This window comes from Monodelphis domestica, chromosome 2 (genome assembly GCF_027887165.1).
Source record: "Monodelphis domestica isolate mMonDom1 chromosome 2, mMonDom1.pri, whole genome shotgun sequence".
NCBI classification, from domain to species: domain Eukaryota; kingdom Metazoa; phylum Chordata; class Mammalia; order Didelphimorphia; family Didelphidae; genus Monodelphis; species Monodelphis domestica.
This window is the reverse complement of record NC_077228.1, coordinates 385,407,486-385,434,511: the sequence shown is the minus strand read 5'-3', so window position 1 is coordinate 385,434,511 and position 27,026 is coordinate 385,407,486. Positions and strand designations below refer to the sequence as shown.

At 36.5% G+C, this 27,026-nt stretch overlaps 1 protein-coding gene across 3 annotated transcripts in view; it reads right to left on the bottom strand.

Annotated features, from left to right (window-relative positions):
* DCBLD1 (discoidin, CUB and LCCL domain containing 1) overlaps window positions 1-27,026 on the bottom strand; it is a 105,914-nt gene that overhangs the window by 27,414 nt on the left and 51,474 nt on the right. For all 3 annotated transcript variants that reach the window (XM_007484477.2, XM_056818681.1, XM_007484478.2), the window contains exons 3-6: window positions 14,147-14,281; window positions 12,761-12,812; window positions 10,451-10,523; window positions 5,727-5,860 (exon numbers count right to left, since the gene is read on the bottom strand). In XM_007484477.2, coding sequence (XP_007484539.1) covers window positions 5,727-5,860; window positions 10,451-10,523; window positions 12,761-12,812; window positions 14,147-14,281 — 394 coding nt within the window. The remainder of the gene's footprint in view (window positions 1-5,726; window positions 5,861-10,450; window positions 10,524-12,760; window positions 12,813-14,146; window positions 14,282-27,026) is intronic.

Genomic DNA, 27,026 nt, shown 5'->3' with positions numbered 1-27,026 from the left:
AGCAATTCCACTGGGTTATACATGTATGATTGTTCAAAACCTATTTCCATATTATTACTATTTGCAAAAGTGTGATCTTTTAGTCAACATCCCTAATCATATCCCCATCGAACCATGTAATCAAGCGAATGTTTTCCTTCTGGGTTTCTACTCCCATAGTTCTTCCTCTGGATGTTGTGAATTTTAGTTTTACTCCACCCTACTTAGTCGTTAGAATTCTAGCAACCAGGAATGTATATACTCCTACTTAAGGAAGGTCTGTGACTTGTGTGTGCTAGCAAGTGATAAATCAGTAACAACTGACTGACCCCTGGGTTGTCCAATGCCAAGTTTAAGCCACCATTGGTACATGTAAGACACAGGAAGTGATGTAAAGAACTGCCTTTATATTTCGTGTCACTTCCTGTGAGAGGGACTTGGTCATGGAACCCGACCCTGGAGGAGCTCATGTGGGATACCTTAGACTGCTTTCCTTTTAGACAATCACATGGTGAGTTATAAGGTTGACTCCCATTTTCCTTGGCTTTTTCTGGAGGCAACAGTCTCTGAAAAGGCCCATCTCTTGGGACTCCCTTTTTTCCTTGGTTTTTCTGGAGAGACCCCTTGGCTGAGGCCTCTGAACTCCTGCCTGGTTCCAACCAGGCCAGAGAGATCTTTTCCCTTCCTCCCCCACCTCTCATTCTTAATTTCTTCCTTCTATTGTAAATAAACAACCATAAAGTTCCATTCTGACTTAAGTATTTCATTGGGATTTAGAATTTAAAATCTCTGGCAACCAACTGAAAAAAATATATACATATATAAATATAAATATATAAATACACACACACACACACACACACACACATACATATGTATTCAGTCTCAATCCTAAATTTACCCCTTACAATGTGGACAGCATTCTTGAGAATCACTCTTACAGTGTCCTCAGGTCCTTGCTCTTTTCTGTTTTCTCTAATAGTTCCCACAAATAACTAGTCCCTGTTACTTATCCTTATGAACTTCCTTCCTGTTCTGTATTCTGCCTTCTTCCTCCTATTTCAAGGGAATAGTACAACAAACTGTTCCTCAAACATATTATAAGACTTCAAGTACTCTTCAGTGTAAATGTTCTCTCTGTGTAGAACTGGGCCAAGAGGTCCTTTTATTAATCAGCAATGTCTGGGGCAAGAGATTTCATGGCAAAAAGAAATCAGGCAGTTAAACAAAGGCCAGTGTCAAGATTAATTGTGTAAGTTCTTCCTCTGAATTTTGGTTGAAGAGGTACTATAGGCTTACAATTCCACTGAGAATACTAAGAGTTTAGAAAATAATTGCCCACTGCTTCCTTCTGCAATGGTAGAAGGAAGGATTGGGGAACTGATTAAAAGCAATGATTTATAGCAGAGGGATAATAAAAAATCCTGGAAGGTTACATTTGTTTAATGTATCTGTAAACCTTCTTAAAATCCAAATAATTACACAGTGGGAGACTTACACTGTAGTTAATACATTGCACTGGTAGTATATTTTTTAAAAGTACAGAATATAGATGTCCACACACACACATTTTTTTAGACTTAGAGCCAGAAAGTCTATGCTCAAATTCCATCATCCTATCACCTAGCCACTAGATAATAATAAACAAATAATAGCTTGTATTTGTATGTCACATCATGATAGCAAAATATTTTAAGTGATAGCTCCATGTTTTACAGATGACAAAAGGAAATACTGGATTCAAAAAAACCTGATTAACTTGTCCAATGCCATACAGTGAATAAATAAAAAGGTCATAAATTGGCTTTAGTCCTTAGATCTCTTCTTAGGCCATTTCTTTTTTTCATTATGCTTCTTGGCTGAAGTAGTAGAAGAGGAAAGAAGCTGTGAAAAGTAGGAATGATTTAGAGAGGGCTGAGCCTAGAAAGCCAACTACCAGAAGCCAAGGCTTACTTGTATTTGTGTCTATCTCTAACCCATCCTGGGTCCCAACTTTTTCTCCCATGTTATCTATATTTTTTCACTTCTTTTTATCACAGTGTCTGAAATTCTTCCACTACAAGTTACTGAGTATGCATTGTATCGTGGAGTCATTTCAATAGTATCTGAGTCTTTGTTTCCCTATTTGGGATTTTTTGGCAAATATTCTGGGGTAGTTTTCATTTCCTTTTTCAGCTCATTTTATAAATAAACTGAGTCAAACAGGGTTAGGTGACTTGCCCAGGGTCACATAGCTAGTAAATGTCTGAGGTTGGATTTGAACTCATGAAGATGAGTCTTCTTGATTCCAAGCTCATTGCTCTATCCACTGTGCTACCTAACTACCTTCCAAATGAGTATGAATACTTTTTCTTAACCCCTATCTATTGTCTTAGTATTAATTATAAGGCAAAGAGCAGCAAGGGCTAGACAACTGGGATTAAGTAATTTGCCCAGGGTCTAGGAAGTGTTTGGGGCCAAATTTAAACCCAAACCTGGCACTCTGTCTACTGTGTTACCTACTTGCCCCTGAATGCTCTTTTTTAAAGTGTAAATACTTCTGAAAAAGTTATAGGATTGCTATTCACAAATATGAATCAGTTCAATCAACTGAAAAAGATTGGCTAGCCTAACACAAAGCCTCCAGGAATAATACAAATAACCTAATGTAAGAAAACAAGGTTTTCCTCTCTACTGGGCTGATGCACCATCTCTTGGATTCTCCTCTTCCTGAGTCTATTTTTATCTTTTTAAATCAAGGAAGTGAACTAACCAAGAATGAACTTGCTCCCAGCTGAACATGGGGTATCTACTGGAGGGACTTATTTCCCCTCATTTGCAGAGTTTCCATCCATGTTTTTTCCTGCATGAAGAATTCATGTCTGGGAATTTAAGTTCAATGACAGCATGTATAGCTATTCATCATCAGCACAGATAAAACAACTATTCCAGTAGATTTAGGAATGCAAGTTAAAAGAAAGAAAGTGAGGCTCTGGTTGTTGGCACCTATTTTTCTATTCCTATTTCTATTTGAATATTTGAATATTTCTATTCAAAATAAGGAAACATAAAATTAAAGGGCTGGAAAGAGCCTTTGCATAACTCTAGACTTTCTATTTTCTCCAGTGGCTTTCCTCACCAAGTCAAAAACCATACTAAATAATCTTAGAGAATCTCATAAAGCAATCACAGATCAGTCATCTGGAATAACAGGCAGCCTTCTCAAACTGTCTTTGTTTAGAAGCTGCTGTGGTACAGTGGAAAGAATGTTTGATTTGCAAGTTGGTGGTCCTGGCTTCGAATCCTGTCTCTACCACTCACTATTTGTGTGGCTTTGAGTAAGTCATTTAACTTTTCTAGTGCACTTCAGTTTCCTCATCTGTAAAATGAGGGGGTTGGATTTGATGACTAAAGTTCCCTTTTAATTCTAAACTTATAGGAATCTATAAGAAATAGAATCTCACACTGTTTAAAGGGTCCTTTATGCAAGCTTAGTCTAGGTGTGAAATTGACTTGCAGTAAAAAAATTTTCTCTCTTGTCATAAAATAATAACAACAATAATTATTATTATTATACCTAGCATTTATACAGCATTGAGGCTTATAAAGCTCTTTACACAGGTATTATCCCATTTTCTCAGAAAGGTTTTTTTTTTTCATGGAGAAAATATCTAAAAGATGTAAGTTATGCATTTCCATTATCTTTCCTTAAATCCAACAAAATAATGGATTTGTTTTGTTAGATGATATTTGTCACAAGAGAAAGCTTTTGTCAGGGGAAGGAAGGATATATGGGAGGGAGGAATAGCGGGAGAAATGATAGTAGTGGGAAAAAAAGAACAGCTTCCATGAAAGAGTAAGATGAATACATAGAAGAGAGCAGAAGGAAATATAGAAGGGGACAGAGAGAAATAGGACATTGTTGGAATTACTGAATTAAAATATAGTTTTTGTTTTTTTTTTAAATCAAGCCATCAGGGGCAGCTGGGTGGCTCAGTGGATTGAGAGCCGGGCCTAGAGATGGGAAGTCCTGGCTTCAAATCTGACCTCAGCTGTGTGACCCTGGGTAAGTCACTGCCCCCCCCCCCCCCATTGCCTTGCCCTTACTGCTCCTCTGCCTTGGAACACAGTATTAATTCTAAGACAGAAGGTAAGGGCTTAAAAAAAAATCAAGCCATAAGTAGAAAAATCAATAAGGTCATATACAACCTTTTTTTTTCTCTTCTTCATGTTTTTTCAGTTCAAAAGGATAAAAAAGAAAAAAAATTCTTAAGGAGACAGCATCTTTTCATATATAAAGAATATTCATATGCACAAATATAAAACAGGTAGCTTCCAAGTAAGCTGGATTTAATTGTTTTGTTTTTCAAGCAATGTTCTTTCTTTTGTTCATACTGGCATTAGCAGCCTCTGACAAATGTACACCATCACTCAGTCCAACTCGTGGGAATGAGAGACGCACGTGCATTGGTCTGTGTGGAGATCGTGATGACCGCCGCCTGGCCCTCGGGAACCACAGAGAGCCAAACAGACCCAGGAAGGTCGAGGGCACAGCTGACATTTAAAGGCTCGCTGCCCACCAGGAATAGCATTTGATGAGGATAATTTTACTACAAATCATAAAATGACACAAAGCCTTAATGTACCAAATCACCATAAACTGGTTCATGATCACATCTACATAGCTATCTCTCTAGGAAATGTTTCATTTCAGGGAAGATTGTCATGTTTAAGCACATCATTTAAGATCCGAAGAAATGGGAGGATATTAGGTTAATGTGCCCTCAATAGAGTTAATGTGAAAAGTCCATAATCATTTAGAAGCACCGAAGTTAACAAAAATCCTAGAAGCCAAATGAAAAGAAAGTTAAGATTTGAAAAGATGGGGGAAAGGGACAGCTTGATAGCTCAGTGGGTAGAAAGCCAAGCCTGGAATCACTGCTTTCAAGAAAGGTCTTGTTGGGCAGCTAGATGGCTCAGTGGACTGAGAGCCAGAGATGAGAGGTCCTAGGTTCAAATTCTAGCTGTGTGACCCAGGGCAAGTGACTTAAATTCTATCTGCCTTATTTTCCTCAACTGTAAAATGGGGATAATAAGAGTATTTTCCTCCCAAGGTTGTTGTGGTGACAAGTGAATTAATATTTGTGAAGTGCTTAGCAAATTCCTGGCATTTAAAAGAGTTTTGATAAATGCTTGTTCCCTTCCTCATATTCATAAAAAACCTAAAAGATTGTGTATGTACATCCAGTAGTTTTTAGCAGAGCTTAAAATTAAAAGGTGTATTTTAACAGACTTCCTGTCTCAATACCTTCTGCCTATTCTGGAATAATTAGTAATTTGCTGAATATGTAAAACCAGAAACAGAAGGAGGCTTCTCTCTCTCTCTCTCTCTCTCTCTCTCTCTCTCTCTCTCTCTCTCTCTCTCTCTCTCTCTCTGTCTGTCTCTATTTCTCTGTCTGTCTGTCTGTCTGTCTGTCTCTCACTAAAGTTCCTGAGCTTAGGAGGCTTCCTGAGCCCTGGGAAAGAAGGGGTGGCGCGATCACCTGTGCCACCTTCATTTAAGTGTCAGCACTCCCAATGAGCTATTTTACCAGCTACATTTCTCTTCTATAGAGAGATCATCAGAAGTCATTACAAGCACTTGCATATTTCCCCCCGAAATGATAAACAATAAGCATCCTGTTCCTTCTCGCTCGAAGGTGAGCTGGCTAATTATGTCTTCAAGGTCAACTTCTATTCTGAACAAAAGGCAGAGCTCTGCCACTTACTCCTTGGAGAAGACGCCATTGGCCAGGATTCCTTCATATCGGCTTATCCCTTTGGACTGAAACACACTGATCTGGCCCCCCAGTTCATCGGCGATCACTCCTGCATGAACTGCCGCTTTGCACAATAGGGAGGTCTGAAAAACAAGAGAAATACAACTAGGATTCACAGCAAAACATTCAGGAAGGAGGTTCAAAAGAAAGTACCAACTGGCTCACAAATGGAACTTTTATTTATTTGTTTATTTTTGGTTTGTTTATTTTACTTTTAGATTCTGACTCTAGATCTATTAGCATAAGTGGCTGGAGTCAATTCAAAGGTTGCTTACTGCTCCTCACCACCTAGAGTTTGACTTTTTTAATAAATGGGAGCTTTTATCAGCACAATAGACAGAGACCAAAAAAATTGAAGCTCACAGACAACCTGAATTCCAAGAAAGTCCTGTAGTAGAATGGAAAAAATCCGAGTGATCCTGGGGGTCATGAGAACTGGATTCAAGATCAAGTTTTGCAACTAATATAATGAATGGAGAATCTCTTTATTTCTGTGGGTCCTAGTTTATTATCTATAAGTGGAAGAGGCTAGATTAGTTTAACACTAAGGTTCCTCTCTGCTCTGATGTTCTATAATGTTAAAAGTGACATATCATTGTTTTTAATGGGGTACACATTCCACCTGTCTGAACAACAGAATGAAAGTACAGATGTTGATGCACCTGTGAATTATACAGCCATTCTGGGAGCAATTTGTAACTATTATAATAGTAATAATAATAGAATAGATATATAGATAATAGAATAATAATAAAATAGCAATAATAATAGAATAAAGGAATGAATGAATAAATAAAAGATAGAATTTATTAAGTGCTTACTATATGCAAAGAACTGAGGATACATATAGAAGACCAATTCTTGCTCTCAAGGAACTCACATTCTAGGGGAGTCTGGGGGAGACAACCCATATGGAAGCTTACAGTGGCAAATCAGATGGAAGCATTCTATTTTTCTTATGGTACAGTAGGAGAGCAGATGGGAATGCTTCTACTTAATGTTATTTCCATTGATAAAATGAACGATTTGAGAGCACCCAGGATTTTTGTGGCACGACTTTTCTTTTCTGGGTCTTTAGTGCCATGGTTGTAGCACCGACAGGTAGAATGTATACCCATTAAAAAGGAGCAGTTGCTATTGTAGCACCTACAGGAGCAGTTACTAGTTCTCATTTCCACAGATGGTTTCCAGGATGATCTGACTTGTCTGTCTCATATTGCCCCTGTCTCTGCCTCAGGATCCCTTGCTGCTTCAGCTAGGCTAGTTTGCCTGTCCTGTGTGTGGTAGTAGGTTGGCAGTTGGCTATATCTTCTGGTCATACAATATCATCTGATGAATTGCTATTACAAATTCTTTGACTCAATAATGCCACTACTTGGCCAATACCCCAGAGATCAAAGAATGATGAAAAGCACGTTTACATACAAACATATTTATAGCAACTCTTTATGTGTTGGCAAAGAACTAGAACCAAAGGGAATGCCTATCAATTGGAGAATGTATTATATAAATAATATGAATGTAATGGAATACTACTGTGTCATAAGAAAGAAATAGAGATTGAAAGGAAGCCAATCTATTGGGGAATGGCTAAACAAGTTGTAGCATATGATTGTGATGGAATACTACTGTGTCATAAGAAATGACAAATAGGTTAATTTTGAAAAAATATGGAAAGATTTTCATGAAATTATGACAAGTGAAATGAGTAAAACCAAGGGAACATATATGCATCAACAGAAATACTGTTTGAAGAATGTCTTGCATATTTCCACCTCCAGAGAAAGTACTGATAAATAGAAATAAGACAAAATTTTATATATACATATATCATTTTGTCAAATGATGCCTTTTCTAATGGGGGAAGGGAAGGAGGAAGTTAACTGAATGTTTCAATGTAACAAATAAATAAATACAATGTGAAAAAAGAAATAACAAAAGGGTCAGTTTTAGTGAAACCTGGGAAAACTTGTATGAACTGTGGTAGAGGCTGGAGAGAGAACCCAAAAACCTTTTAGATCCTGCTTCTTCTCCTCAGTGTGGCCAGAAACCCCCAACTGCCATTCCAGGGAACATTCCGCTGGAACCTTCTGTTGATTGACAGCTAGGTCTCCAGCCTTGGTTTACAAGTTCTCTCTCTCTCCAGCCTCTACCACAGAACTAATGCAAAGACAATACAATAGGGAGAACAATTTATACAACATCAGCAATGTAAAAAGAAATAACTTTGAAAGTCTTATAAGCTCTGAGCAGCACAATGTGCATCTCTGGGCAGAGTACAGAATGAGATACATTTTTTCAAAATGGCCAATGTGGAAATTCAATTTTGCTCAACTATGCATATTTGTTATAAGGGTTTTATTTTTCTTTTCTTGTTCTTCAATATGAGGGGATGGGTGAGAGAGGAAGAAAACTGGTTTTTTCTTAATGGAAAAAAATCAAATTTAACAACAAAAACAAGAAAGAATGAAATATTGGATCATATAGTCCAATGCTTCGTTTTATCAGGCTATCCCTTGAAACCAGCCCAGCTTCCCAAGATTGACTATGGGATTGACCTATACTGAACCCTGTACACAGTTCAGGCTTGAAGATAGCCTTTCATAGATGTGGTAATATTCTTGGCTACAGGATTTCTAGCTCAGAGCACTACTAATCTCAGTAGGAACTGGATATTAAGAAGCCTTTATTTAGCATTAGGGGATGAGACATGTTGCATTCTACTAATGCACAGTCCATGTTCTGGGCACCTATTTTCTAGAGATTGCTGAAACATCTAGCAGTAACTAATAAGAGACCCACCATCTTCCGGCTCAACTCAAATATTAGTATAAAGGACTGTGTTGTAGGAGTTTTGACTAGTAAGGTAATGTAATGAATTGCTAGCCCATTTCCTATTCTGCCCTTCCAGAAAACTTCTATCAACCCTCCAAAAACACTTTTCACCAAAAAAAAACAAAAAAAGGTACATTTTTTGATTCTCCACTGAGAGAGCATTTCAACCAAAAATGACATCATTTCAAAAACTTTTGGGGGGAGAAAAATACATTCCCACACACAACTTCTTCAGATTCTTTTGTAAGAGCAGTAGGTCATTATGGTCTTTTTCTAAGGTTGTTTTATTGGTTTGGAGTATTTTTACTTCTAATGAGTTAATAATACCATGAAATGAATACACAGACCATGCTCTTGAAGTCACTGTCCTATACCAGTAATTAGTGGATTTAATTCTAATTTAATCATTTTAGAGATCAAGCAATGCACTTGGTGCTTCTCAGGAGTGCCAGAGAATGTCTGAGTCAATTTCAAGTGGAACTAATGACATTATCTACAATAAACAAGTCTGAAACATAACAGCTACCTACAGAATACTGCCAAATGTCACAGATTAGTCATAAGACTTACAGGCACATAAAAAGGAAATAATTATCCATTTCCCAAGAACTGAAGAATCCCTTTAAAAAAACTACACTAAACCAAAAATCCTCTTGGGAAAAAAAAAAGCTTGTACTGCAATGTCATGACAAGATTGACATTACTATAAGATACTATAAATGAATGTATATAAAATACTTAGTATTTTATACTAGAACTAGTATGCACTAGAACACTAGAAAACACTAGAAAAATGTATTAGATAGTGTATAGACTTGGAGTCAGGAATATCTAAGCTTGAATTCTGCCTTACTAGTTATGTGACCTTGGGTTAATTTCAGGGCCTTTTCTAATAATTACAAATTCCTATAAACTATAAACTTATGGTTTTATTAATAGAACCTGAACACATTTAAAAAAGTTCTTGATTTCATCCCACTATTTCTATAGGCTATGTTGAGCCTATATGTTGACTATGGAAAAAAAAAGGTTCCAGGGTTATAAAATTGTAAATTGGGATGAGAAATGGTGGCATACCCATAAAGCTTTTATTAATGTACATTGTATTCCAAATGTTTTAGAAGAGGAATTCTTTGATGTGCTTTTATTTCTGGGAAAAATTCATAACAAGAGAGTTACTAAGGGATAAGAATTAGGGCAAAAGGGTGGGAAAGCAATGTATGAATGAAAAGGAAATGACTAGTTATTGGACAGAATAGTTATGCTCCATGAAGAAAATTTTATGACTATGTTCTGGGCTCTATGTGTCTGTGTGTGAATGAGTGTAGGCATAATATAAAATCTGGAACATAAATCACTTTAAGCTATGGGTTAAATAATCTATTACCTAGAATATAAAAGGGAAAATTAGTTACTATCTTGCTACTTTGTGTCAGAAAAGGTTCTCTTTGTCATTTCACTACTGGTATATCTGTAAGTTTTATAAACAAGAAAGAAATTGAGAAATCAAAAGCATCTTGTTTATGCTTGTGATCTCATTTGTATAGAAAGGAGAATTTTCATATTGGTATAAAGATGAATCAGCTCCAAATATAGGCAATACCTCTATAGCTAGATCTCTTTGAAAAGAAAAAAACACATAGGCAAACAATGAAAATAATTACTAATTTTAGGTTGCCCAGGTTTTTAATAAAACATATTTGGGGAAAAGAGTCTTAAAAATCAGATAGTCAGACATCAAAGGTTTACATGTGGTTTGAGTCTCTCTTGTGTTGAAATAAGATCAATCAATCATTTTTTCTTTCTAAATACCTTCTGACTATTGCCTTGATACTTACATCTCTGTATCCATCTACCACATTCCCAGAGATATCACCTACTATGTCTCTGCAGCCAGCTGGACAGAATTTGCTATATCAAAAGGAAAAAGAGCTGGTTAAGGTGAAGAGATTCAAATGTAGCTTGCTTTAACCAAACTTGATTTATGAAAACCTGAATTTACAAAAAAGAAAAATTAGGATGTGATTCTTTGAGAAAATATTCTCAGTTTCCTATACATATTAATCCTTGTCTTATTTAGCTGTTTTTTGTTGTGTTCAACTCTTCATAATAATGGTCTAGGAATTAGGAAATGTGAATTATAGTTCCAGTGTCTTGACAAGAGTTGTTTTTAGGCCTATCATTTCAAAGTGCTGGGTCTCCTTTTGCCTTCCATCTATAAAATGAAGACTTTTGACAAGATGAACTTCAATATCCTTTCCACCTTTAAAATTCTAAATTTTTTTGATACAAAATGAGGAACTGTTGTGTACCTTATATAACAGAAACTCTTGAAAAACAAAACACTGAAAGGAAATTTTGAGTTTTAAGAAACCATTTTATTTTTGCTAGTTTTTAAAGCCACAATTATTTGTGTTTACACAAATTTTTTTTTATGCAAAGTGTTTACAAAGAGTTAGGGTGGTTTTAAGTTTAAGCAGCCTAAAACTGCATTTTAACCCACACATAACCTAAAACAAATTGCTTGCCTTCTCAATGGGAGAGGAGATAAAGGAGGGAGAGAAGGAGAGAAAATTTGGAATTTAAAAAATGTTATAAAATTTTTACACGTAATTAGAAAACATAAAATATGATTTTTTAAAATAACCCTGCATTTTTTGACAATACATTGGATGGTGTATTGACAGACTTTGTAGTTTTCATATTCAGTGCATGGATTTCCCTTCAAAAGAAAAAAATTAGAAACAAACTCTAAAGAACTTGCAATATCAATCTGCTCTTTTCTATTCAGAACAAAGCTGACAACTTAAAGCTTTATGATAAGTGGGCTTTAATATAAACAAATGCTGAAATTAAATTTAAGATTTAACAGGTTAAAAATGCACTGAGTGCTGGTATTTACTTACTAGGTATGTTAAAACAATAGGCACCAGTCCAAAGAGATAACCAAAATAGTAGTTCCTCTGCTTGTTTCCTTTAGGCTTTCTCTGTGTTATCTATAGAATGATACTGGCCAAATAAACAAACTCCATCATCCTCCAACATTAACTCAATACTGTCCAAGTGTCAACTCAGGAATCAAAGATCAAGAAACAAACTTAACCTATGTGAATCAATTTATTAATCTTTCATACTGTCCTTAGTAAGGAAGAGCCATTTCATGTTCTCTTGTGGGTCTATGCCCACTTATGTTTTGGGAAAGTTCTTCTCTAGGAAAAAATATAAAAGGTTCCTGGAAGAAGTAAATTATGTCTGAAAATTAGGTTCAGATCAACATTCTGGCAGTACTTTGACCCCACTTACCTGCCTACCCTGACTTTCATAAGTTTCATTAGACACATTACACTTTTGCTAAAGCTTGGATCAGTTATCAAGTTATCAATTATTAGTACAATGTTCCGACTGGACTGTTCTCCCAAAAATAAATAATAAATAAATAAATAATAATAAAAATAAAATAATAAATAAATAAAATGAATGCTTACTGATGATCAGAGAATTTATTACCACCAGGTTTCTTTAAAAAAACACATCTAAACTGAATCATCAGGGTTATAAGAGTATTTATAAGCTTTGTATTAGTAACAATATATGCATGCTTACACAGGCTATTCTGCATAATGGGGAATCAGAAAGAAATATTGCTGTTCAATCATTTCAGTGACAACCCATTTGGACCCATTGGAGTCTTCTTGGCAAATATATTAGAATGGTTTACCATTTCCTTCTCTGGCTCATTTTACAGATGAGGAACTGAGGCAAAGAGGCTTAAGTGACTTTGCCAGGGTCATACAACTACTGAGTGCCCAAGGCTGAATTTGAAAATCAGAAGGATGAGTCTTCTTGATTCCTAGCTCATGGAGCCACCAAACTACCACAGAGAAATAGAAATAATAAAGTAGCTTTGTAAAAATCATCTTAAATCTTCTTCAGGTCAATAATAACTTCTAGACCAAAGGTTGTAGATCCTCAGTACTAGAGAGAGAGATTCTTTCCCCCTGCCCCAATTTGTGGGTGTTTTTTTTTTTTTGCCATGCAATTGCTATTCTAGAAAGACCATTACAACAGCCACCCAGAGTATGGCATCAAGAATAACCAGTTGACTCCCTGAGACACAACTGTGGCACATCTGAGACACCTATATTTACCTGTACTCAGTCTTTGAAAAATGGTTAGCACGATCCAGGCATGTTATTAAATCTGTCATAAGAAAAGAGGATTCGATTAGCCATCTGAACTGTGTGATTAGGACGTGCATGTCTTTATGTTTACAGTCTATAGAAAAGGACATTTCTTAAAATTTTCACATGCAAGCTACTACTCTGAATTTTTCTCCTTTAAAACAAAACATAGGTACCCCTCCCCAAAGAAGTATGCATCCACTTTTCCTTCCTCTCCCTTTGTCCTACTCTTTGTTAATAGCTTTCCAGCTTTGATCCCTGGGGAATATACAGGATCTAGATTAAAAAAAAAACAACAAAAAACAAAAACCTGACACGCACCGCATGTCTACAAGAGTCAGCTCTGTCTGAGCAATAGGGAAACCATTTAAGAAGCCAGCTGTGGTTCACGAAGGTTACCATAAATATCCCTTATTGGGGAATATAATGCTCTAGATTCAATATGACAGTATGTGGTAGCCATGAGTATTCTGTTTAGGACAACAATAAGATGTTAAATATAAATGAGGCACAAGAAAGAACTCAAAGAGAGGAGTTTCTATACTTTCCATTTCTGCATCTTAGTTTCCTTATCTAAAAAATAAGGGTATAGTTCAGAAGTTCTTAACCTGGGATTCATGATGAATTTTTTTAAAAAATTGATAACTGCATTTCATTATAATTGGCTTCATCTCAATCACTCTAGTGCAAATATTAATAATATGGAAATAGGTCTTGATCTATTTTACACATGTAAAACCCAGTGGAACTGTTTGTGGGCTATGAGAGAGGGGTGGGAGGAAGGGAGGGAAAGAACATGTAACTATGGAAAAATATTCTAAATCAATTAATTAAATAAAAATCTTCAAATAAAAAAATTTACTTCATCTGTTAATCTTACATATTCTATTTTATGCAAGGGGTCTATGGGTTTCATCAGAATGTCAAAGAGATTTATAACACAAAAGGTTAAGATTCCCTGGAAGAAATGGTCTCTAAGGTATCTTTCAGCTCTATACCGAACACCCTTTCTCATTTGTATTACTAGCCTCAGCAAATCAATGGCAATATTTTCAATACATGTAGAAACAATTCTGATCACTTTTCAGAATACGCCATTTTCCAGATCTATTCCACTATCAAGTTTCCAAGTATTTCTTTATCTCTGTGCCTTGAAATCATTGAGTGGGTCTGTAACTCTTTCTTTTCTAATTTAAGAACAATAACAAGGAAGCTTTCTTCTTTTTTTTCTTTCTCATGTACTAATTAATATCTTGGATTAAGTTCCCAGGTACAGTGATGTGTGATCAGATGAATGTTTAGAAAAACAGTGATGAGGGAGAAGCTTTACACTAACCAGTTAATCTTCCATACCTGGATGATCACTACTGGCATAAGACAACAAAAATCCACGCCCAGAAATGTGGGATGCACTCTCAAAGCGAACGGTCACTTCATTTGTGTCCAGGTAGAATTCTGTGGGAACAGTCATACTTCCACAATATGGACCTGAAAATAGAACAAATTTTTTGAGATCTCAAAATTTTCATGGATGTAAATAATGGGTAGGAAGTGAATTCTTCTTAAAAGGTCAAATATGTACAAAAATACCCTTATTAAAAATTCCAGTCTTCATCATAATGAAATCCTGTTTAACAATGGGACTGATGATTGCTGGTTGCCTATTTATTCAAATAAGTATTCATTGAGTGCCTGCCTTGAGAAAGGCTTGGATGCCCCTAAGGGAAAAAAATGATTTCTAGAATACATAAATGGGCTTATTGATTATATATTAGAACTAGAAAGGTCTTTTATCTGGCCCAATCCCTCATTTTGCAAGTGAAGAAATTAAAACTAGAATACAGAGGTGGCTAGGTAGTGCAGTTTACCTAGAGTCCCTAATACTGGAACTAGATTTAGGAAGATTTGAGTTCAAATTGAGTCTCAGACAAAGACTAGCTATGTGACTCTGAACCATCACTTCCTCTTCTTCAATTTTAAAATAAGGGTACATGCACTTGCCTCCAGGAGTTGTTGTGAGGATCAAACGAAAGAATATTTGTGAAATTATGTACCTGACACTTGGTAGGTACTTCATTTCCTTCCTTTTTTCTCTCCTACCCTCTCTTTCTTCTTCTCTCCCTCCCTTTCTTTCCCCATTATGGACCTAGGTGGAGAACAATTAGTATTTATTTCAGCTACATTAACTCAGTTTCTTAAATAATTCCATCTCAGAAAAAGAAATTGAACAAGCCATCAATAAACTCCTTAAAAAAATTCCCCAGGGTCAGATAGACTCACAAGTGAATTCTATCAAACATTTAAAGAACAATTGATCCCAATACTACATAAACTGTTTGGCAAAATAGGCAAAGAAGGAATCCTACCAAATTCTTTTTATTACACAAATATGGTGCTGATACCTAAGTCAGAAATTCCAAAAACAGAGAAAGAAAATTGTAGCCTAATTTCTTTAATAAATATCGATGCAAAAATTTTAAATAAAATACTAGCAAGGAGATTATAGCATTATATCACAAGGGTCATTCACTCTGACCAGATGGGATTAATACCAGGAATACAAGGCTATTTGGAAAGTTATCAGCATAATTGACCACATCAATAACCAACTAACAGAAATTACATGATTATCTCAATAGATACAGAGAAAGTGTTTGACAAAATACAACACCCATTACTAATTTAAAAAACAACAACAACTAGAAAGCATGGGAATAAATGGGCCTTTCCTTAAAATGATAACTAGTTATCTAAAACCATCAGCAAGTGTCATCTGCAATGGGGATAACTTAGAACTCTTCCCAATAAGATAGGTGTGAAACAAGGATGCCCACTATCACTTCTATTATTTAATACTGTACTAGAAACATTAGCAGTAGCAATTAGAGAAGAAAAAGAAGTTGAAGGCAACGAGGAAACTAAACTATCACTCTTTACAGATGATATGATGGTATACTTGGAAAATCCTAGAGAATAGACTAAAAAATTAGTTGAAGCAATTAATACCTTTATCAAAAGTTGCAGGTTACAAAATAAATTCACATAAATTATTAGATTTCTATATATTACTAACAAAGTCTAACAGCAAGAGATAGAAAGGGAAATTCCATTTAAAATAACTCTAGATAATAGAAAATACTTTGGAATCTACTTGCCAATATAAAAGAATCATTTTATTATTATTATTCAGTGCCATACCAATCAGCTACAAAAAATTATTTTATAAAATTAGAAAAAAATAATAGACCCTCTGGAAGAACAAAAGATCAAGAATACCAAGGGAATTAGTGAGAAAAAATTGTGAAGGAAAGTGGCCCAGTAATACCAGATCTCAGACTGTACTATAAAGTAATAATCATCAAACCAATCTGGTACCAGTTAAGAAATAGAATGGTAGATAAATGGAATAGATTAGATACACAATATACAGTAGTAAAAAACCTAAGCAATCTAGTGTCTGATAAACCCAAAGAGCCAAGATTTTGGAATAAGAACTCGCTATTTGACAAAAACTGCTAGGAAAACTATAAAACAGCATGGCATAAACTAGGTATAGCCCAATGTCTCACACCCTATACCTATGGCACCATAGGTTGGCAAAACTATGGCACATGTGCCGGAGCATGCCGGAGAAGACTACTCCCTTCCCCCTCTCATGCATTGTTACAGACATTTCTCTCATCACCTGCCCCTCTGCCCAGTAGCCCAATGGGAGCACTTCCTCCCTCCTCTGTCTAGGTAAGGCAGGGGGCTCACATGTGGTATGAGGGCTGCAATTTGGGCACTCAGTCTCTAAAAGATTCACCATCACTGCCCTATACCAAGTGTTATAAGTAAGAGAGCAGATGCGGTGGGTCTGCAGGGAGATGCAGATGCAGAGAAAATATTTAGACTGTGGGGGGAAAAGTGTGAGAAGTTAACTGGGGTTGGAGATGGGTCTTTCTCTGGTTTGACCAGGTGGGATAGACTGATTTCCCTTGGTGGCTGTTTCTACCTTGTCTTTCCCATCCTACCTGCTTACCTGTTGGCTTGTTGTCATCTATTGAGATTCCTGGTATGATCCTGAACCAATCTGGGCCATCTGTCTGTAAGATTTGGTCTGAGGTCCTTCTGGATCCAGGACCTCTCCCTGGGCCCTGTCCTGCCTAACTGCTAAACTCTACTATCTCTATTACTATCTAAAGGGTTGTTTATTGTTGTTGTTTTTGTTTTTTGTCTTTTTGGTTAGTGTAGGTTTATTTATATTAGGGTCTAGGCTCTTAGACAGATACGTAAAGATCAGTGTAGTTCAAATCTGTGGAGACTCCTGGTGACAGGACATTTAGATCTGGGGGGTGGGGTTTAGGTAGCTGACATTAGCTTTGTGAATTTTAAATTACTCCACCCTACTTAGTCTAACAAAATCAGGAATGTCTACACCCATACTTAAGGATTAAGTAACTAGGAGGATGGCCTTTGATAGACATGTGCTAGCAAATGACAAATCAGAAACAACTGACAAACCCCTAGGCTGTCCTAAGTCAAGCTTAAGCTACCATTGGTACATGTGAGTTGCAGGAAAGTGATGTAAAACCCTCTATATATTTCGTGTCACTTCCTCTCTCTGGACTTTTCCCCCAGAGAGGTGGCTCTGGCTGGCAGCGTGCTAAGCATTTTGGCATCTTGGTGTGGCTGAAGTTATTGTCCAGTTTGGCAGTGAGTTTTTCCTTGATACTATGCTGGGAGAAGCTGAGTAGCTAGTTCAGGTTCAGGCATCTTAGCTGAGCTCTCTTGGAGTGTAGGCTGATACTTTATCCTTTACTTTCCAAAACTATCCTCTTAGAGAAAGCCTCTAATCTTCCCCCTGGCACAGGCTAGGCAGGAGAAATCCTACACCTTTTCCCTCTCCCTTCTCCTTACTTTCTTTCCTCTATATTAATTAAAATCACCATAAATTTCCAGCTGACTTGGGTATTTTATTTGGGATATCCCCTGGCGACCAAAATTAACTTAGTTTAGGTCACAACCCTAAAATTATCCTTTACAGTCTAGAATTATCCAAATCCTCTTTTTATTTCCCTTGTTTAATAAATCCAACATCTATCCCTGTTATATAGTGGTCTGTGTTTGTTATCTTAGGACAGGCTCTGCCTGAACAGGGCCTGTTAGCCTGTCAAACCACAGTTGGCATTCCCAAAACAGTTATCCTTCTGATACTGACCTCTAATTAAACCTCTAATCCCATCCCCCAGACCACCTTCCATTACACAAGTTAAGGTTAAGGTGGGTAGATGATTCATAAAGGGTGATGTCATAAGTAAATTAGGGGAAGATAGAGTAGTTTACCTGTCAGATCTTTGGAGAAGGGAAGAATTTATGAATAACAAAAGATAGAGAACATTACAAGATGTAAAATGAATAATTTGGGTTATATTAAATTAAAAATGTTTTGTACAAATAAAAACAATGTAATCAAGATTATAAAAGGAAAAAATAAACTGAGAAAAAATATTTTACAAAAAAAATTTTTTTCTGATAAATGTCTCATTTCTCAAATATGTATACAGTCAACTTTATAAAAATACAAATCATTTCCCAATTGACAAATGGTTCAAAAGATATGAACAAGTAATTTGAAGATGAAGAAATCAAAGCTATCAATAGTCATATGAAAAAATATTTTAAATCACTCTTGATTAGAGAAATTTAAATTAAAACAACTCTAAGATACTCTCAGATTGGCCAATATGGCGGTAAAGGAAAGTGATAAATGTTAGAGAGGATGTGGGAAAATTGGAACATTAATTCATTCTTGGTAGAGTTGTGATCTGATCCAAACATTCTGGAGGGCAATCTGGAACTGTGCCCAAAGGGCCATAAAACTGTGCATAACCTTTGATCCTGTAATACTACTAGAACAGTATTCAAAGGATGGAAAAAGCTGTGTGTGGGGAGGCCCTACCTGTATAAAAATATTCATCGTAGCTCTTTCTGTGGTGTCTAAGAATTAGAAATTGAGGGGATGTCCCTCAATTGGGGAATGGCTAAACAAACTGTGGCATATAATGGTAACAGGATACTATTGTGCTATGACAAATGATGAATGAGTGAAATAAGAAGCAACAGGAGAACACTGTACACAGTAACAGCAATATTGGGGGGTGATCTACTGTGAAAGATTTAGCTCTTCCCCACAATACAATGATCTGGTACAATTCTGAAAGACATGACAAAGAATGCTCTCCACTTCTAGAAAAAGAACTGTTAGAAAAGGAATGTGGATCAAAGCATACTATTTTTCACTTTGGTTTATTTGTATTTTTATTTTAGGGTTGTGGTTTTATATGAGTATCCTCTTAACAATGACCAATATGGAAGTACATTTTACATGATAATACAAGGATAACCCAGATCAAATTGCTTACCATCTCTGTAAGTGGGGAGGGAAGGGAGTGAGGGAGACATTTCGAACTTATAATTTTGGAAAATATATGCTGAAAATAGTTACCATATTTAATTGGCAAAACAAAATATCTTTCAAAGACATTAATTTTATTTCATTAACTTCAACAAAGATGCCTTCTATGGCAAAGCATCGTGCTAGGTGGTGGGGAATTAAAAATGAAAAAAAAATTAAGTTCTATGTTCTCATTGAGTAAACATTCTACTAAATAAGCTGGATTTAGGTCACTGGTAAATAACTATAAGGGGATGTCCTATAAGCGTTTCAAGTCCGAGGCTTGGAAGGAAGGTAACACCTGCAAGTTTTATATTTCTGGAAGCCTTCTATATTGAAGAGTAGCCTTGAATTTGAAGAATCAGAATGACAGAGATTTTGAAGGACTTTCCAAAGATAATAGAAAAGACTTGGGCTAAACTATTATGCAGGCATTTAGAGGAGTTGTTATTTTGAATTTCCAGTGGCCTTGAAGAAGGATTTGTCACCCAAGTTTGCGGGTCTTGGTCAGAGAAAGTGGCAAGACAAGAATGAAATGTTTGAAGGAGATATTAGATAAGGGTAAAGATGTACCAGAGCCCAGACCAAGCCAAATGAGCAATTATGCCAATAAGAACAAAGTCTGTTCAACAGCTCCTTTTTTCCCCCCATATATCTCAAAGAGTACTTGGGAATATCTGGAAGTCTAAATCTTCACCCTTTTCTTCAGAAATTCTCAAACTGGCACTGAATAGAAACAGGTGATGGACTGCAAGACCCACCCCAGATTTGGTTTGATTGTTTTATCTGCATTTCTATGTTATAAGACACCACTAGAAAGTTCCATGGCCATTAGCACTGTCTTTGTCTGAGACCTTGTGTATGAGGCTGAAAGGAGACACGGTCCCATGAGAACAGAGTTCCTTATTTTATTCTAGAATGAGGGCCAAGACAACAGCCTACAATTTTGGTAATTGTTGAGATTATTACAAGGCATCCCTGCTAGACAGCCTTTGAACCTGGAAAGAAAGAATGAATGAGGAGATAAACAAGTGCTGGAGAGGGGTAGATTCGGGGGTTGGTTGGAGCATCCTCAGTGGTACATGAAAGACACTGACTCATACTCACATTCCCATAAAAGCTGCAGAGGTATAAGATGAAGCTTGGGGAGTGAGTCAAATTGCTGAGACAGTGAGGAGAGAGAAGAGAAGATGGAGCCTCCTCGCTTAAGAAAGCAATAAAGAATGTCAACAATGTCTCTTTTCAATCAATTTCTCAGGTAACAAAATGAGAGATGGAGCTTTTAAGACGTCCTCTTACCAACAATGCTGTATCCACAGCAATGTCAGTAAGTTGTCACCTTCTTTTCCATTCCACAAACATACTTACTTTTTTTAATGTCCTGGGCTCCATAGAATGTGGTGCGGGGGTATAAAAAGGGATGGCTAAGACACAGGGGACTGCTTTCATAGAGTTTAAAACTTAGCAGGAGGGGATGAGACAAATAAGCCAATCACCAGGTGGGGTGGTAGTTTGAGCAAATGTTTAAAAAGAGTCTTTCTGAACACTATCCACATTCAGAGGAAAAACGGTGGGAATAGAAACACAGAAGAAAAACAACTGCTTCATCACAGGGGTTGATGGGATATGATTGGGCATATAGACTCTAAACGATCACCTACTGCAAATATGGGAATAGGTCTTGATCAATGATACATGTAAAAGTCAGTGGAATTGCGTGTCAGCTATGGGGGGTGGAGGGGAGGGAAAGAACATGAATCTTGTAACCAAGGAAAAATATTCTAAATTAATTAAATAAAATTTTCTAAAACTTGGGAAAAAACAAAAACAAAAAGAGTCCTTCTGGGTGGGAGAAAAATGTATGTACAACATACTTTTTAATTCTAAGACAGAAGTTAAGTGTTCAAACACACACATGCACACACACACATACACAAGAATCACTTTGAGGACATAGCTAACTAAAACATGTCGTCAAGTTAAAACAAATCTAATCAACAATTAGATATGAAGCAGGAACAGAATGGATCTTAATTACATTTCCTTTGTACCTATTAACTTCACATACTGATGTAGAATTTGTTTAGTTTCAAGCTCACCTATCCAAATGTTCTCTTCCTGTCAGTTATGATTATTTTGCTGAAAGCAGATAAAATTAAAATGCTTTCTTGCTTTTCAGATTCATCTTTTAAGGACTGAATCTTTCCATATCTGTGTAATAAGACGTTTTAGTTTTTCCATTGTTTTAAGGTGTTGTGAAGGAAAGTGGATGGAAAAGACAGGAGGAAAAAAGAGAATGATCACATTCTGAGTACAGAGAATTTGTACTCTTCAAGATTGTTGCCTAAGACTTATCATGAGCATGGTAGGAAAATGGTGAGTATTAGCCCTATTTTCACACTAATGAATAGAAATAACATTGGGTCTTGGGTCTAAATACCACCTTTGATACTGTTTTAGATCACTGGCAAGTCATTAAAACCTCCTAGACCCAAGTTTCCTCCTTGGATAAGTGGGCATTGGTGTATCTATTACCTGGATTTAGCCTATATTCCGTGAAGTCCCTTCTATCATTAAATCTAAGATCTTAAATATTACAACAAGGAAGCTAGTCCTTGTTACATGAGTGAGCCAGTCAAGTCTTAAGCAGAAATCATAACTCGGGTGACTGGGTCTATTATTAATCCTAACTGAATTCTACAGAAACAGAAATGAAGGGCCAACCCATTTTTCTGCAAGCACAAAAATGTCACATGATCTTTCATTTAAATGTGACAATACAAGTATAATATTGCTTTTAAAAAAAGGAACATTTTTCTTCCTTCACTAATCTTTGTCAGGCTAAAACAGTTTCCATCTACAATATTATCTGAACAACCACCATTTATCTCAACATTGTAGCTCTTTTACAATGTTCACAGCTGAGAAACCACGTTTAGCAATGGCTTAATTTGGTTTTCAGTGAGAATGCATCTGGGCAATTGGCTGGATTGTGTGAAATAAAGTAAACAAAATATTATGACACCTTATAGAGTTTCCTTGAACAGAAAACAGTGCTAATCATCTTGCTAAATTAAGAGGTATGTGTGTTGTGTGTATGTAAATTGTTTGTATCATCTCCAAAAAACAGGGTTCCACAAGGGACACAATCTTTTTTTTTTTTTAATAAAACTTGAAAATACATTTGACCCTTACCCTGCAGGAATCCAGCTCTCTCTCTCTCTCTCTCTCTCTCTCTCTCTCTCTCTCTCTCTCATTACAAAAGTGTCACAACAACAATGAATGTAGAAGAAAGATCCTCTCCACCCACCCTTCTCTTAATTTCTCTCTGTCTGTCTGTCTGATAGGCACATATAGATGAGGCATATTTATTTGAAAAAGTTAATCACAGTCATAGGGATAGCAGACTGGAGATAGGGTGGGTCTCTGCTACATTGCCCCAGGGAAAATAGCTAAATCAGTGGCTGTCAACAGACCTGACATTTTCAAAGAGCCTCTAACTTGTAATAAGAAATATTTAATGATTATGCACTGAGTTAGAAGGGAAGTATGTAGGAGGAAACTGACAGGTCAAAAGAAGTAAAAACAAATTAAATGCACAGTCACAGAAAGACACTATTTGGGAGTTTTGAAGTTTATTATTATAATTTGGTTTTATTTTTTTCATACTCTGCACCTCCCATCCTTGAGCATTTTCGACTATGATTAAGCTCCTTATTATAATAAGTATTTATTTTTTCAGAAGAAATGCTTCCAAATAGTTTGCTGACTAGGTAAATGGCATATCTCCATATATATATCACATATATCATATATATCACATCTATATCTATAGATACTCCATAGGAACCACAGTTTTCTTCAAAACTCAGCTCAAGTCCCACCTTCTGCCAGAGCCCTTTCCTGGACCACCATCTGCCAATGCCTTTCCTACTGATATTTTCCTTCACCCACTCTGTCAGTCTTGTATGAACCTAGTTTACAATTTTTTTTTCCTAAATGAAACTAGGTGGTATAATCTATAAAGCTCTGGGTCTGGAGTGAAAAAGATTTGAAACTCAAATCCAACTTAGATACTTACTAGCTGTGTGAAGCCAAGCAAGTCACTTAATTGCTGTCTGCCTCAGTTTCCTTAATTGTAAAATGGAGATGATTATGGCATCCCCCAATGTTGCTTTGAGGATCAAATGAAATAATATTTGTAAAGTGTTTCCACTTAGTAGGGGGTACTTGGCAGGGACTGAATAAATATTTCTTCTTCTTCTTCTTCTTCTTCCCTTCCACTAGAATGTGAACTCTTAGAGGGAAGCCTTTTGGGCTTCTCTTTGCATTCTCAACAATCAATACTGTGCTTAGAAGATAGTAAGTGCTTAATAATACTTGTTAATATGACCTATTTCTGCATATTAACAGGTTCAAGGGGAATCTAGTGAAGTTAGATTTTATTTATATATATATATATACACATATGTACTCATACACATAAATATATGTAATGCTATTATTATTTGATTCTCTAGGATTCTCTAAGTATACCATCATGTCATCCACAGATCGATAGTTTAGTTTCCTCATTGCCTACTTTAACTCCTTCAATTTCTTTTTCTTCTCTTATTGCTAAAGCTAGCATTTATAATACAATATTAAATAATAGTGGTGATAATGGGCATCCTTGATTCACCCCTGATCTTATTGGGAAGGTTTCTAACTTACCCCATTGCAGATCATACTTGCTGATAGATATCACTTATTATTTTAAAGAAAGACCTTTTCACTCCTATGCTATCTTAAACATGTGTTAAAATTATTTATTTTATTTTAATTTAATATATTTCAATCTTATGTATCATTTAATTATTAATAAAAATGAACACATCCCCATGTTTTAATAGGAATAGGTGCTTTCATTCTATTATTAAATTATACATATTATATATAATAATTTACTATAATTATCAATAAAAATGAAAACATCCCCATGTTTTAATAGGAATGGATGCTTTCATACTATATACATTATATTCTATATTAATTTAATTATCAATAAAAATGAAAACATCTGTTTTAATAGGAAGATACTTTCATACTATTATTAAATTATACATAATGTAGAATACTTTTATATAATTATTAATAAAATGAAAACATTTCTTTGTTTTCATAGGAATAGGTGCTTTCATACTTTATTAAATTATACATTATATATAAAATCTATCTATATAAAATAACTGTAACTTGCAGTCACTTATTTTAAAAGGTTTTTTTTTTTCAGATAAGGGTTCAATGCAGATGGTCTCTGAGCCACCTTCTAGATCTGAGAATCTTTAAGTCTGTGAGCCATATGCTGGTATGAGCCATCTGCTGATCCCAGAGACATCAGAGGGAAATGCCCATGTGTACAGAACTGATGCCAAACAGGAAACTTCAGGATTAGACCATGAAGACTCTGGGCATGTCTGTACATTTCACAAGGCTAGACTTGTTGAATTTCTCCACTTACCACTTCAAGCCAGAATGACAGCTAGTCTAAGTCTTTTTTTCACAGGAGTGCATTCTTTTCAACTTAGTCAACAACCGCTTCACTCCTGTGGCTAATCGACAGTCAGAGAAGAGCACCCAGCACTCTGATTGCAGGCAGGTGAGGAGCTCTGGGTCACTGGAAGAGGCAGCAGAGAACTCCATTTGGGATATATTTCTAAGGGTCATTGCAACCTCAAGGGTAGGGTCTAGAAACACAGTGGCGTGAGGCAGTGAATGCTTGTACATGAGGGGGATAATAGGGTTCAAAACCCACCCTTTGTGTTTATTAGTCATTTGATCATGGGCAAGTCATACTTTATTTGTGCCTCGGTTTCTAATCTATCAAACTGGAACAAAAGCACTGATACAACCTATTTCACAGGGTTGCTCTAAGGATCAAATGAGGTGATATGGAAATAGACAAATAAATGTGTATATATATACATATATATATATATGTATGTATTTATGTCTGTATGTGTATATATAAATAGAGAGAGAGAAAGAGAGAGAGACAGAGAGAAGAGAATGACAGAGAGAGAGAAGAGAGAGAAAGAGAAAGAGAGACAGAAGAGAGAGGAGAATGAGAGAGAGACAGCGAAAGAGTGCTATTTGCAAAGCATAATAAATATGTGTAAGGGTGTGCATATAGGTATGTAGTGCTTTGCAAACAAGGGGTTACATAAATAATTTATAAATTATGGCCAAGTTTTCCATGAAGAAAGTAAAGGAAATTTCTGATCCTACTCAAGGAACTGCAGGAATGACTACAATCTAGTGGGCATCTAGGTGGCACAGTGGATAGAGTATCAGGTCTAGAATCACAAACTCCTTTTCCTGAATTTAAATCTGGCCTCAGATACTAGCTGTGTGACTTCAGAGAAGTCACTTAACCCCTTTTGCCTCAGTTTCCTCATCTGTAAAATGAGCTGTAGAAGGAAATGGCCAAGAACATCCTAAATGGAGTAACAAAGAATCGGACATCATTAAAAAACGATTGAACAAAACTGCAATCTAGAGGAAGTGAGCAAGCCTGTTTCCTGACCGTATGTCAGAAGACAAACCCACTTTATATCACACAAGTTCAAAATCCTTAAATTATATTGCATCTAAAAAAAGAGTCTGAGGTCAAAAGGCAACATGAGGGATGCCCTAGATCCAGCAGCAGCTGGGATATGGGGAGTGGGGAACAGCTTCCATGATTAGATAAAAGTTAGGTGGAAGATGATGTCTAGGAATTTCTGAGTGTCTTCCTCATGTCCTTCTGAGAGCATGCAATGCAGGGAACAAGACCCAGTGCTTAGCTTAATTCTATTCAAGGCAGTTTTCCATGTCTTTTCAGAGCTCATGGCCCCAACTTGGTAGGATAAAAGCTTTTCCAAGTCTTCATTAAACAGTGGTTATAGAAGCAGGTAGGTGGCTCAACGGTTAGACAACCAGGTCTGGAGTTGGGAAGATCTGAATTCAAAAATCTGACATCTGTCATGTTCCAGCTGTGTGACCCTGGGCAAGACACTGAACCCTAATTGCCTGCTCCTTGCCACTCTTTTGCCTTGGAGCCAATACTGTGGATCAATTCTAAGAGAGAAGTGCTTAGCATAGTGTCTGGCACACAGGAGGCATTTAATAAATGCTTGTTGGGTTAAAACCCTGTATCTGGGGGGCAGCTGGGTAGCTTAGTGGATTGAGAGCCAGGACTAGAGATAGGAGGTCCTGGGTTCAAATCTGGCCTCAGACACTTCCCAGCTGTGTGACCCTGGGCAAGTCACTTGACCCCCATTGCCTAGCCCTTACCACTCTTCTGCCTTGGAACCAATACACAGTATTGATTCCAAGACAAAAGGTAAGGGTTTAAAAAAACAAAACAAAAAAAAAACCTATATCTGAGGTTGAATCCACAGCCCCTGTTGCATAAGGAATGCCTCTCCTATCTTAGGGTCACAGAATCAGAACTGGACCGGACCGAAAAACTTGGTTCCTCCTAACTCCTTACTTTACAGATAAGGACTAAAGAAGCAGAGGGAGGATTCAAACTCAGGCTAACTCGTGGCTTGGAAGATGTCTTCCACCAAAAAACTCTCCCAATCTATTGTAGAAAGAACACAGGGGTCTCTAGCCAGAGGATCTGAGTTCCAATGCTGCCTCTGTCACCTACGACCAGTGTAACCTCAGGCAGATCAATCCACTCCTTGGGTATTGGGCTTTTCACGTGTAAAATCCAAGCTGGGTGGCCTGGGAGGACCCTTCTAGCTCGGACTCTGGGACCCTGATGATGCG